The sequence below is a fragment of the Meleagris gallopavo genome, chromosome 11 (assembly GCF_905368555.1).
Source record: "Meleagris gallopavo chromosome 11, MGAL_WU_HG_1.1, whole genome shotgun sequence".
NCBI classification, from domain to species: Eukaryota; Metazoa; Chordata; class Aves; order Galliformes; family Phasianidae; genus Meleagris; species Meleagris gallopavo.
The window spans coordinates 22,947,021-22,960,746 of NC_139414.1; the positions used below are offsets into that span (position 1 = coordinate 22,947,021).

Below are 13,726 nucleotides of genomic sequence, written 5' to 3' on the forward strand. Positions count from 1 at the left end.
AGTGCATTACTTATGAATAAAATTGTCAACCAGCCCCACGGCTTCCTGTGTGCTGACTGCCATCCTGACGCCTGACCTTAAGTAACTTTTCTCCCCACCCCACGCTCTCAGCAAAGTTTCACTTAAGAAGGAACTGTGGAAAAGCACTGCAGTGCTCTGTCAAACAGCTTCACATCTTCTCCTGCATGGTTGATGCAACAAATTTTGAAGTGTGTGAACAGATTCTCAAAACTGAAAAGGTACTGAAGTAAAACTTTATAGTTATTGTCTTCCCTCTATATGCAAAAACAAAAAACAAACCAGTGCACAGAAAAGGAACAAGACAGCACTGAATGAAAACTGCTAAATGATATGCTTTACCCCATGAACAATTTTCCCTAGTTTCTACCAGTATTGTATGTTAATGCAAAATACGCCTTTCCATCAGAACTGGTCTGAAACAAGAGAGGTGGGAAGGGCACAGACCTCCTTGCTTTGCTGTGTCAGGACATGGGGGCACTGAGGTCCCTGCTGCCACAGCCAGCTCCGCTTGGGGCCACCACGCCTGTCCCCAAGTCCCCAGCCAAGGGCCTCGGCCCACCCTGCAGGGCTGTGTCTGAGCATCCCTCCCCCTCCGGCTCTGACCCTGACCCCCCTCCCATGCGCTGACATCCATCTCCATCCTGAGGGAGGTGACAGACGCCCCTCAGATCCCGATGCTCAGGGAGCGCCAGCCCCCGCACTGCCACACGCAGCACTTCAGAGCAGCTGCTACAACTTCATACCAACAGAAGATTTTCTTACCAAATTTAGACGAAGCTGTAAGGCTTCATGCATCATTTGTCTAGCTTTAACATCGCCCTGGTACCGTTCTTCCCTCCAGTTACTAAGGATCTAAGAGAAACCATTTGATTAAGGCTGTTTTCCACTTGCACAGGAATTTTCTCCCTATAAAATTTATGGTTTTGTGACTATTATCTTTAAGGAAACAGGAAGGAGTATTAACCTTCATATACTCATACCTGTTCCAAGCTTAGAGCAGATTAAACGAACTAAAGAAGTGTAAATATTTATAAGAGCCGATGTTCTGCTATCAATTATATGACTAGATCTTCCTGATGCAACAAAAGGAAAATGAGCAGCTTGGTTATGTGTTTAGAAACACAGTCTCAAACATTCCATTAAACCGGGTATGTAAATGGATGTCTTGTACGGGATGCAGCTTCCCAGCAGAAAATGTTGGGTGCACAGGACAAGAAATGAGCAGAATCTCAGGGAAACTGCACCTGCTGTGTTACAGGGGGAACCACATAGCAGAAGAAGAGTCCCCATGGCAGTACTACCAGGAAAAAAAAACATCAAAAGAAATACCAAGGGAAAGAAAAGGTCAAAGGAATGAATTTAACCAGGATGTGGAAGTCAGAGCCTGGAGCTGCACTGAGAGGCAATATGAGCAAATAATGGCCCTACAAGTATTATTTTCATTGTCATAGTAAGTTAGAGAATCTAGAGACAAAAAAAAAAAGAGACATAATTGCACCACACCATGTATTGCATATGTTCACTTAAAGGACAGTCTGGAGGAGTTAATGAAGTTCATGCAGGCACAGCAGGAACCAGGTGGGAACAGGGAGGCACAGCAGAATCAGCAGGGGGTAATGAGCATTGGGGATTCAAACAAAGAGCAGTAGGGGTGGTTTCTGCAGGCAATTTGCCAGTTAGACACTAGCAGTATTTAAAAACATACACATATATGTATGTTTTATAGCTTCAAGTTTCAAACCTATAAAAACTTCTTAAGACCAAACGAGAGACTGAGAAGCTTCCTCTCAGGACAAGAACTGAGCCAGGAAAGAACTGAACCAGACTCACGTTCATTAAAGTTTGCTGTAACCATTTTAGAAAAAAAAAAAAAAAAAAGATGTATTCTCTCTAATAAATGGAGAAAACTTTTCCCCATTCTTTCTCCCCCTCACTGCTCCTTCCAGCAGACCACGTGTTACGACTCCCCTGGTTTGAGCCCCCCTGTACACGTCAAACCGGTGGCACAAACGTCCACTGAAGGTGCTCATGACTACGTGCTCGTTTTACCTGATTGACTTGATTCTGCAGTGATGTTAGGAGCCCTTCCCGCTGCTCATCCTGTCCCTTAAGGCAAGTAAGTACCAAAGAAAGGAAAGGCTGCTGACTCAAGAGAGACATGCTTTGGGAGAGACAAACACAGAAGTCAATTAGTAATGTTATTTTGATAGTTCCCATCTCCACTCCCATCTTTGTTTTGTCTATTTTTTTTCTTTTCTGGAAGTAGCATTGCCTACATGTATGTCTGTTTCTGTTTTTGTAAATGAAAGCCTCACAAGACAAATTAAAAGAACGTGCACCGAGAAGTAGGAAGAGCAGCAGCCAGTTGCTATACGTGTCAGTGCTGAGAACCCACCTAGCTCAGGGCACTGCATGGCCGAGAATCACATGGACACTTGCAGGTCTGACTCAGAACATGTTATTTTAAGACTGCTTTCATTAACTAGGGATATAATTGTGGTGGAGACCAGACAGCTAAAGCTTCTAATCCATTTAGTGGCCCAAAGTGAATCCCAAGTTTCCCCTCTGAGCACTGATTAAAATGAAAGCCAACTGAATCCCACTAAAATTTTACCATGGGTTTAGCATATGTAAATCCAGAGGCAGCTTTTGCTGGTTGCAGGAAACATGCCATAACAGTGTAAGGGCATTCAGAATCCATATATATATTCTTTAGAGTACTGTGTATCCGTTGTGAACATAAAATTCAGGCAAATTGAGAGAAACATGCAGAGACAAATCTGGGAGTACAATAAGTGAAGTAAAAGAGACACTAAAAACGTGAGCAAAGGGATCTGAGTAACAGTTCATGCAATGATTTTTACAGTTTTAGCTATGTAAACTCCTAGGAAATGACACACATCCTGAACAGAACAAAACATACACCCATGCATACACATTTATTTCGTACAGGCATTCATTTCAACAGCTGTTTTCATTTGGCATTTAACTTGACTTCAGCAATTTCAGTGACAACCAGACTAAAGGGACAGCAAAATCTCTAGGCCCTGTAGGACAAACCAATTAGAAAGCCAACAGTTTCAAAAATCATGTTAAAATGGGGAGTTTTCAGAGCTAAGGAACAACATGGTAGGAGTACCTGTTAGCTTTTGCATTAATTGCCATAAGAAAAAGACGACAACCTGCAAGACAACCACTATTGCAACTGCAATCCCTGCTACACAAAGTGGTATAAATGCTTTTAATTCCGTGCATAGAAGTCAAGACAGAGGAAGGGCTTAACAGCTTCTACAGCCATTTTATTTTGGAAGCGGCTTGTTTTAGGTTTTCTACACAAGAGCTTTCCCATGGGAAAAGAAACAGAAGGCAAAGAGGGGTTCTATACTTCTCTCTACTGATGGAGGCAGGACAGCCTCTGGATGATGCGTTACAGGACTTTCACACTTTGTCTTCTGAGACCAATGGTATTTTTCAGACTAAATTAAACCTGAGCCCTGGCTGGGTTGATAACTTACATGCTGCACAGAAGTGAACCAATGAGGTCTTGTGACGCAACAGCCCAGTGCCCAGTACAGCCCTCCTTCAAAAATACCTGTCAGCTCTGTTTACAGAGATCTCCCAAGGTCATACCTCTTTTGCTTCTGTCTATCTCTTTCCTTCTTAGAAGATGACCCCAAATGCTGACCTTTCTCCAGCTCCTCTCCCGCAGCTTTCAAGACCCTACCTTGAACTGAGGTAGGTAGTTTTGCAATCAAGGGAGCCACGAGCCACACTCCTCGCCACTCAGAGGAACTAGAAATAGAACAAGCTTGCTTCAGCCAAAGTATCCGTGCAGTTTTGCAACCAGTGCTAGCTGCTACAATACCAAACTGCTTTAATAAGGACACAACACACTGCAGTAACTAGCGTGGACAGAGCAATCATAATTTCTGGTTTCCGAAAATTCAAGAATAATTATCAGAAATAATTTATTGTTAAACTAAGGCACACAGCAGTAATCTTCAGGTAAGTCATTCCTGTTTCGAGAGCAAAAAGTCTAGGCAATCTATGCATAATTAAGCATCACGTTGGCTAAAATAATTAAAAAGGTGCTACAGAAAATACCTTAGGAATGTCTTTTTACCATTCTGTCTTGTATTACTTGTGTCAGCATTTCCAACAGAGTTTGGATTGAAGAGGCCTATACCAGAGTTAGAAGAGTTATTGTTTAGATCAGCGGATTGCTGAAACACCTCTATTGTCGCCTTTGCAATATTATCCAACAAGCTGTTCATTTCAGCCACAGACCCAGAACCCTACAGTAAAACATAAGTAAACTAGCACATTCATGGTATGCTTGCTCATGGACTACGTTAAAATTTAACATACTTTTTTGCATTAAATATTTAGATAAGAAAGGCTGAAGACAAATACTCACAGGCTCCTTTGTGCACTGCTTGATCATTAGCTGCAGCTCCAACCAAGACTGCCGGAGAGTCCACTGGTCTAAGTTCTGGGTAGGAATCAGCATTACAGACACACGTGTCAACTCTTCAAAGGTTTGAGGGGGAAAAGGTCTCATACTACACGCAAAAACCTGATCTTATAAGCAGACCATCACCAGCAGCACTCTTTGAAAATCTGATGGCACCTTGAGATACCAGACCTCCCTGAGAATGTATGCCAACTGTCCACTCTCATTACTCAGTGCCCTTAACGTGCAACTTTTCTGAATAGAAACCATGCTCTCTGCAAAATCTGAGTCTAGTAAAATACAAGTACAGAAAATATAATGTGCCCTTTCATTAGCAATTACATTTAACCACGGTATTGCCATGCAAATAGATGCGGTGTATTTGGTACGAGGTCATCCAGACACCACTAAATTAAATCCAGCAGCTGAAGTGACTGTTTTGCAGCACACCAATTCCTTTTACTCTTGTTCTGGACGTCACTGACTTGAACCTTCAAAGTTCTACTCAAAGAAACACAGTTCTGTATTCTGAGAAATGAAATGCTCCTGAGCTAGCTGAATTTGAGCAGATGATCAGTTGAGGACCATGCAGACAGCATCTGAGCCTTTTCCATGGAGCACAAATGTCTTTTAGCCCACTGCCATCACAGAGATCTCCTGCAGAATGCATCCCACCTCAGCACCCCCAGAGCTGCTCCCTTCCAGCAGTGCCCAGTGACTGACACACAGCAGTAACGGTGCACACGCTGCACACTTGTTTCCTCCACAGCAATGGAATCAGAAGCAATGAAACACCAGAAGTCACACTGCAAAATGGCTAGAGCAAAGACTGGGGATCCTGAGCAAGTAGAACTTCTAAAGAATTATGGCCTACTGTTAGACTGCACCAGGAACTGCAAAGCAGTGCTGCTGAGTGACAGCCTAAGAGTTACTACATCAGTGGTAATTCTTCCCCTTCCTTTTGTCCACTGCTTTACCTGAAGAATGCGTTTGATGTGCTGCCTCTGAGGGTTGTCCCCCTCGGAGCATTCTTTCACACCATGAGGATAACAGATAAGCTGAAGAAGTTTCTGCGCTTGCTTGTTTGAAAGAACAGGATCCAAAATTAGATCTTTATCTGTGCACAGTCTCTCAGGTTCCTTTAAGCAGTGCTCTCCAATCCATTCCTGTAAGTAATCAGACAACAGCTTCACAAAATAGCTTCAGTGTAATACTAACGTCTGGTAAACTAAAAAACAGAAAAGGGATTTTCAGCATGCAAAACTTAAAAGGGAAATATTGTTCACGTGAGACTATAAATGTCTTCCATCATTCATACCTGAAAGAGTAAGACCTAACTTTTGGTTCCAAAAGTTTCTTTTATGCTTTGAAAGCAACTTTGCAATAGAACAAATATTACTGCAAAAGCACTTTGAACAGACAGCTGATGGAATGTTCTGCTCAAGAGCCAGGTAGGAAAAATGAATCTGAGCGCACAGGTGGATGCTAGAAACTAACTTATGCTTCTGTGTATTTCTCTTTAGCCTTGATAACATCCGTCTCAGTGTATTAAACCAGTACAGGAAAACCAGTGAGAACTCATATACTGAAATACATCAGCATCCATTCTGCACCAAAATACACATTATCCTTTTCAAACGAAACACCACTCTTTCTCTATGTGAAGAGTGCAGTTTTACACATTACCTGCTGGCAAATGCTTCTTAGCACATATCTAGCATACTCGCTTAAACTGGCAGTTTCTATGGAAACAGCTTTTCCACGTGATTTCAGAGCGTGAGAGGAAGCCCACATTTCATCCTCAGGGATCTCATCCAGCAAGCCTCTCACGGGCAGCTCCTCGTTCTTCACAGGGGTCACACTGCTGCTGCCGATCTCAGCATCACCTGCAGAGCAGGAGCAGAGGGTGAGCACTACCCAAAGCCCAGTGCCTCCAGGCAGGGGCATCTCCCGAGGCATGGGAGCAAGGAAGGAGTGAGGCAGTGGCTTCCAAAAACAAGGCAGCGCTGGGAGTCTGTCAGAAAACCACTACGCCCAACGTATTGTCCACTTCCTTCCTTTTGTGTAACATCTTTCTGATGGATATTTCAGAAGTAGGAAAAGTTTTACAGGAACTCAACACAACTTAAAGCATGGTGTGCTCCACAGGAAAGGGCCCACTAGTGCATGGAATTGCTTTGGCAGATAAGGAGGAGTTGGGTTACTTCTTCTCAGATGACTCTTGTTTTTCCAAGTCTTCTCTCTATTCTGATTTAGAAACACTCCACACATCAAGAGACAAGTTTGGGCTGATGGTTCCCTCAGCCTGTTTCAGCATGGACTCCTTCACCAGAGAGATGGACCTTTGTGGGAATGGAGAAGGGCAGCACATGCTGAGGGAGCTCTGGCAGAGCCCAGGAGCCCCTCCTCTCTGCAAGGCATCAGCTCAGCATGGCCACACCATCTGGCTGAAACAAGCAGGGCTGAGCAGATAGGACAGGATGCAAAAAATCAAACCTGTAAAAGTTTTAACATAACTGATGTAAGGCTTGGACAAGGAAGAAGATGCAGCTCCAGGGTGGAAGAGTGGAGAAATGAGCCCAAACTGCCGCACACAGTAACACCCTGTGAGACCATACAGAAGCGTGCATGACGACAGCCTGCACGTGAAGCAGGCTAACACAGCCAAACATCTCAAGTCAGCAGAAATTTCTGTGGATCATACCTGGTTCACCATTATGACAGTCATCCTCTAGAAAACCCCTCATTTGCTATTAGCATCAACAACCAACATGGCATGACAAGTCTCATCATTAAGGACCACAGGGTTTTGAGACAGTTCTGAGACAGCGGCCAATAGAGAGCAAAACACCAGTACTCTAGCTGGAGGTACATCTCTGTGGGCATGTGCACCTCTGGAACACCTTGCTTCTTTAACTGGATATTTACTTAGCTCCAAAAATACACATCGTCATAGCTCGCATCGTAGCTCACATCACATCATCAAAAGCTCTAACTGAACAGAAGCCAAACCAAAAATCTGAGGCAGTTATCTGTTTGGATAAATAATACCTCCTTGTTCGTGGAGCATAGCAGTGGTTCTTCTTCAAGTTCTTCAAGGACTGGCATACACAAATTGGGATGAAGAAAAGAAAAAGATGGGAAAAGAGATCTGAGACCTTATTTCCTCTATGTACTTGATTGACTCACCAGGGTTAGAAATGCACTGGAATTTGGTATGGGGAGGTCAAAGCACAAAAAGTCAGATCTGCTTGGAGCCATCAGCTGGCACTGACTCACCAGAGAAACTCTGCCTCCTGACCCGAGAGGGAAATGCCACTCGCATGCTTCAGGAGCACAGATGGCATCTACAATTTAATTCTGTCACCAGGGCTTTCCTTTCCCAGAACCATTCCCAGGGATATGAACTAGCACTCTAGCACTACCAGGTTTTGACCCGAGCTCTAGAACAGAAGTGTTACATGTTACTCTGCATAGTCTTACCAAGCATCAGAATAGCTTTTAAGACTGCAAACACAGCTCCCACTTCTATACTGTTGTGAGCAGCAGCCAAGAGGTGACGATCACAAGAAGAACGAATTCCAGGAGGTAGCTTTCCTACGGAGAGAAGGATAAATCTTGTAGAAAATGGTTATGCTTTACATCTACACTAGCTACAGAAGTACAGCAACTGAATGAAGAACTGAACATCCTAATTGAAGCTGAAGACCAATGGGTAAGTCGTGGATACATGGTGCTTTGGTTCTGAATGGCAGCCGAGCAGCGCCCACACAGCCACGGTGATTTTGTCTGCCACTGCCACACCACGAGGATGCTGACGATGCACAGCCAGGGCAGCCAACCCCAGCTGACCAAAGGGATTCTCCATACCATGTGGCACTGTGCTCAGCAACACAGGCTGGCAGGAAAGAAAGGGGAAGCAGGGGATGTTCAGAGTGATGCCATTTGTCTTTCCAAGAAACCATTGTGAGTAGTGCACACTCACTTATTTTGCTTGAGTATGTAAGAGCAGCTCATTCATTTCAGTTCAAAAAAGAAACTACTAATTTTAGACAGAAGAACTTGACATCATTTAATAGTTTAAAATAATAACTGCTTTCAGTTTATTCCTCCCTTAGAAACAGCCTTGTCATCAAGTTTGCTGAAACATTTAGAAGTCAAAACACAGGTGATTTCAATGGTTATTTGCTTTTAACTGCCACCTACTTGTGCCTTGCCCCTTTCCTTCCTCTTTTGTCTGTGGCAAAACACACAGGTTAGACCACAGAGCATTCCAATTAAGAAGGACAGACACGTTAATATAGTCTGAGGTCCAATTTCCTCACATTTCTGCCGTTGGACTATAGGTGTTGCCCTATTTTGCCCTATTTTAAAAGCACATTTAATTTCTAATTACACGCAAAGCTATCACACTGCATTACGTTTATCCCTATCCACTTCTATCTCCCTGCAGAAGGACCCCACTGAGAGCCACCACTGCCCCAGCAAACTCAGCACAACAGAGAGCGTGGCCGTGGTACTGCCAGCACACGGGGACATGGCTGCTGCGATGAAATTCACAAACAGAATGAGAGCTATCAGGACAGAACTTCTAAAGCTCTTTCTCTGCTGAAGTGTACGTGGGTGCTGCTTTAAAACATAATTCTTTTTCTTAAGATATGGAATCAATATGGCGGATCTTGCCAACAGAGTAAATGCCTGAATGGCCAGCTCTTGCCAATGAACAAGTTTCAGTAAACATACAGAGTTTCATAAGCACACAGAGCTTTATTTTACAAATACAGAAGAATACTACATAATAACTTTTCGCTTGTGAGGAATTTTTTTCTTTAAGCAGGCTGTCATTTCTAGTTGTACCACGGATATTTTCACACACCATATCTGAAGCCACTGCTCTGAAACAAAAGGACCACTCAGCAGGCAGCTTACCTGCTCCCTGGGGAAAGAGGCAGACCTGCGGTGTCCTGAAGAGGTGCAGGAGAAGCCGACAAGTCATCCTGGCCCCAGGCTCAGCATCTGGGTCCCCACAGGCTATGGAAGATGGGACACGGACGTAGGGCATCTACCCAGGACCTCACAAGACACGCTGTCAGGCCTAGAAAGGTTCTACTTCACAGCCCCATTTTAAATGCAAGTACAATAATTTCATCAACAAGAATTAGCATTTCTGGCCTTGAGCCATTCAAAACCAGGAAAGAACAGCGTGATTTTTGTTAAGTCAGAGACCTAACTAATGGCAGAAATGAATACATGATTAAACTGGCTTTTGAAAGTCAAAATAGAAATAAGAAACACAAATCTAGGCAGAAAGTGAAAAGAAACATGCAATGTGGCCAACAAAGAGGAACACAGGTTCCAGGCTGGATGCAACATCGGGCACTGACAGCAGAAGGAAATGAGAGACAAATGCTTGCTGTGGGCTGCAGAAGATAAAGGTGAGTTTCCAAGATGTGTCTAAGCACAACTTAAGTAGATCTGGTAGACATTCAAGCATGTAGTGTAGTGCACAAAAGTCCTGAGCAGAAAATGATGCTGCATAACACCAGAAGGCAGGCACTGCCAGCAGCTCTGCTACCACTTGTCAGCCATGGAGCTCTGCCATAGCCCAGCACCCTCCTTTTAGGAACTACATACAATAGTTATAGGGACATACATGCTGTGCGTACAACAGGTGGCTTTTCCTACAGGAGAGCACTTCTCACTTCTTACTCAATCAAAGGAAACTCCCTAAAACGTCTTAAGCTTTTCACTGTAAGTTTTTCTCTCGATGTGTTCTTACCAGCTGCAAGAAGAGAAGGCAGTGCTACGTGCTGAACGACATCTTCCAGAGAAAAGCACTGCCGGGCAATCAGTATGGCAATGAAAGTGGCCAGGGAATCGTGGAATGACAGATCACTCACCTGGGAGGGAAAACATGGCAATGCTTCACATGACAGCACGCACACTGCTGCTATGATTATTAAGGAACTATGAGAATAAACAGTCAAATGTGTACACGTAAGCAACCAGCTATACATCTTAGTGTGCCCGCAAACTTTTTGTGACAATACTGATAGCTCTTAAATCTAAATTACATCTATTTCAGATATCACAAATTAATTCCAAAGTAACAACCGCCAGTCTTATACAAATCTGGGAAAATATAACACCAATAAAAACTGGTAACACCAACAATCATTCATTCCTTCGCTTCAGGACAAGAATATATCCCCAACATTCACAGCTTCAATCAGTTCCTAAACTGAGGATCAGTACATTGGATCAGATATTGAGTACAGTTACTCATTATAATCTTGTTGACTTTGACAAGACTATGGCAACTTGTATCGGGGAGAAAAGAACAGAAAACACCTCTACAATCTAAAAGCCAGAGTCATTAAAATAGAGATGGTTATTTACATATCCACCAGCATTTTAGAGAAAGTACATCTGCTCCTTTCCAAAAGCACCTCCAAATCTTACATACCGTTCCATAACAAAGAGAAAACTCTAAGCACTGCCCTCATTTAACTTCAAACTGAAGATGTAGGAAAGAATAAAAATCAGAAATCTCAGTCCAAAGTCCAACGAAAAGCCTTGAAAACTTCAGCAGACAAATGACTAAACTGTGCCCAGCATTACATACTGAATGGAGACCTTACTGCAGCTCTATGTGTTTCCCAGGTAAATAGGTTCAAGAGCACTTCAGAAGGTGAACTTACATCCACACTGCAGAGCAGATCATTGAAACCCCACACGTGATTGGAAGAGCAGCAAAGAGCTTTGACAACCCCCAGCCACTCTGAGCTCAGCACGGTGCAGCACGCCGTCAGCTCTGCACAAAGGTTTGCTATGTCATTAATCCTAGGAGAGAAGAACAAAACAAATACATATTCAGGTCAAAGCAAATTCCTGCTTGGCAAAAGAAAGGGCGTTTCCCTACTCAAGGTGGAGGTAATGGCCAAATATGATTATGCTGCACATAATCTTATGCTATCCAGCTGTGGACAACTGCAGCACCCAGAAGAAACAATACGTGACTCGCAGCCCATGGCATGCATAGATCTACCATGGGCCCTTTATTCTGTGCAAACCCTGCTGTATACCCCCAACAATCTGGCTTTCCTGCCCACTGGGCACACTGCCTTTCCTCAGCACTGCCCTGCAAACAGCAGCAATGATGTCTTTCATGCAAACATGCCACAAGAAAGCAGTGCGTGCAGTGCTCCTCACCCCACCCCCTGCTCAGCTCGCCCTGTGCCAGGCAGCACTACTGCTTGGGAGCAGGGAGACAGAAAATTAAACGGCATGAATGAGTTCTTCTGAGAGCCTGATGGAGCTGTGGATGTGCCAGTTCATTGCAGGGGAGGAACCACACAGCCCTTAAAGGCCTCTTCCAACTCAGGTGATTCTTGAATTTCTGATTCTATGAATTTCATTCCATGCAGTTTCAGAGCTGCATATTCTGCAATGTGTGATTCAGTGTATGACTCAGTTAAATGACATTTTTAAAAACAGAGCAGAACTGACTCAGCACAAGTTATTTCTCCCCCGTTCCACAGTAAAACTTTTTTGGACACATTTCCTCTTTGCTGTGTACAGAATTGCTTCATCTCAGCTGCTCCTCTCTGCCAAGGATGCCCCAAGTTCCCCAGATGCCTTCAGACCATGAAAGGGGAGAAAGACACATAGCACACACCCTGGGCAGGAGCCAATCCGAAGGAAAAATGTTCCCCATTCCCTCAGGTTTTGTGGTTTGCCAGCAGCCTTTACAATGACGGCTGGCCACTGCTGCAGCGAGGCCTAACTATCAAGACTATCTTCATACATATTGGAGCAGTACTGGAACACCAAAGTCTGGTAATTTTCATTGTTTAATAGGAATGAAGGTGCTGGGGACAGGGATAAAGACTGGATCCCAAACCAGCACCCCTTGCGTCCTATACCAGGGACTGCACGACTGGAAAACAGCAAGGCAGCTTTAGTGCCACAGTGCTGCTTTTGCACAAGAAGACAGAGGTGATGCACAGAGGGAGGAGCAACGTAAAACTCTACACCAGTGTTAGTAATTTTACTGCAGGGGTTCTTCACTACCTTGAGATCACCTAGAAAGCTCTAAGAGCTGTAAGGTCCAGCAGTGACACACAGGATCAGACCAAACTCCGCTGTACTGCGACAAGAGCTGGACCCTGCTGGTGCTACAGGCAGACAGAGCTGGGCAGCCTGCTGGGTGCTGATGCCACCCTAACTGCGATGGCTGGAGCCCTGCTGGAGCCACGCTCTGAGAAGTCTAAGCTACTCTTAACATCCAACTGACAGCTGTTATAAATCTAGTTGCTTCTATCCAATAAAAGTTTTAAATACTTCTTACAAAATAGTTTTTGAAAAGTTACATATTACCTACAAAGACGAATTTCATAAAAAATAAATTAACTTGCACACTTAATGAATTAAGCATAGATTGCATAATAAGGAAATGATCTAATGCAGAATCTTCCCTCGTTTGCAGGCACCTAATGGGCTGCACTGCACTGAGCTGTCCTACCCGGAACAGCACATCTGCTGACGTTGCAGCTTCCAGCTTACCCTACAGTGAGCAGCTCCTACTAGCTACTCCTTCCTGTTAAATTACGCAGGTTGATTTAATTAATGTCACTTAAAGGAAACTTACTAAATACATTTTCAGCAATCAGAAAGAGTAATGAATGAAAACTACTGCAACAGAGACACAAACCAAACAGGTGAAAGGAAATCTCACGTGTGCCATGTAAAAATGCATACGGTTCCAACTCCAGAGGGTTTCCCTTACCTTCCTGCATCTTGGTGCCCCATACACACATTCATTAGAGCGTTGCAGACGAAGCTGTAGCGGTTGGCTGCGTTGTCGCTCAGGATCTTGCCCAGCATTGAGTAGTTAATGCTGTGAGCAGAAGGGTTCTCAATAAAATCTAGCATGAACTCCGGATCCCACAGCAGATTGGAATTTGAAGGCTGAACATTGCTGTATATTGTTTGCTTCACCTTAGAACAGGCACTACTGAGGACCAAAACAGAGAGATTGCCAAAAGTAGAGGTACTCTGCACAATGTTATTGGACACGGTGGGATCATCAAGTCCTAGCTTGATTACCACTGTGCACAGCATCAAAGCCCAGTTTGGTAAGAAGCCTCTATGCCGTCCACTGACACTGTGAGTGGCCAGGTAAAGGAGCACACACGTACTCCTTTTGGCAGTGGCTGACCAAACACCACAGCCTTTCCTTGTAAGTTGTCA

The 13,726-nt window shown here is 44.0% G+C and overlaps 1 protein-coding gene across 15 annotated transcripts in view; it reads right to left on the reverse strand.

The window, feature by feature from the left end:
* MED12L (mediator complex subunit 12L) overlaps positions 1-13,726 on the reverse strand; it is a 104,690-nt gene that overhangs the window by 12,817 nt on the left and 78,147 nt on the right. For 14 of the 15 annotated variants that reach the window (XR_014885655.1, XM_085233336.1, XM_085233334.1 and 11 more), the window contains 12 exons: positions 13,263-13,490; positions 11,176-11,317; positions 10,254-10,374; positions 9,404-9,505; positions 7,958-8,071; positions 6,161-6,360; positions 5,452-5,640; positions 4,439-4,513; positions 4,126-4,316; positions 3,652-3,813; positions 2,071-2,182; positions 784-873 (listed from right to left, as the gene is read on the reverse strand). Coding sequence is in view for 14 of the 15 variants with exons in the window: in XM_085233336.1 (XP_085089462.1) it covers positions 784-873; positions 2,071-2,182; positions 3,652-3,813; positions 4,126-4,316; positions 4,439-4,513; positions 5,452-5,640; positions 6,161-6,360; positions 7,958-8,071; positions 9,404-9,505; positions 10,254-10,374; positions 11,176-11,317; positions 13,263-13,490 (1,726 nt within the window). In the remaining variant the exon portion in view is untranslated. The remainder of the gene's footprint in view (positions 1-783; positions 874-2,070; positions 2,183-3,651; positions 3,814-4,125; positions 4,317-4,438; positions 4,514-5,451; positions 5,641-6,160; positions 6,361-7,957; positions 8,072-9,403; positions 9,506-10,253; positions 10,375-11,175; positions 11,318-13,262; positions 13,491-13,726) is intronic. The other variant, XM_085233325.1, reaches the window with a different exon arrangement.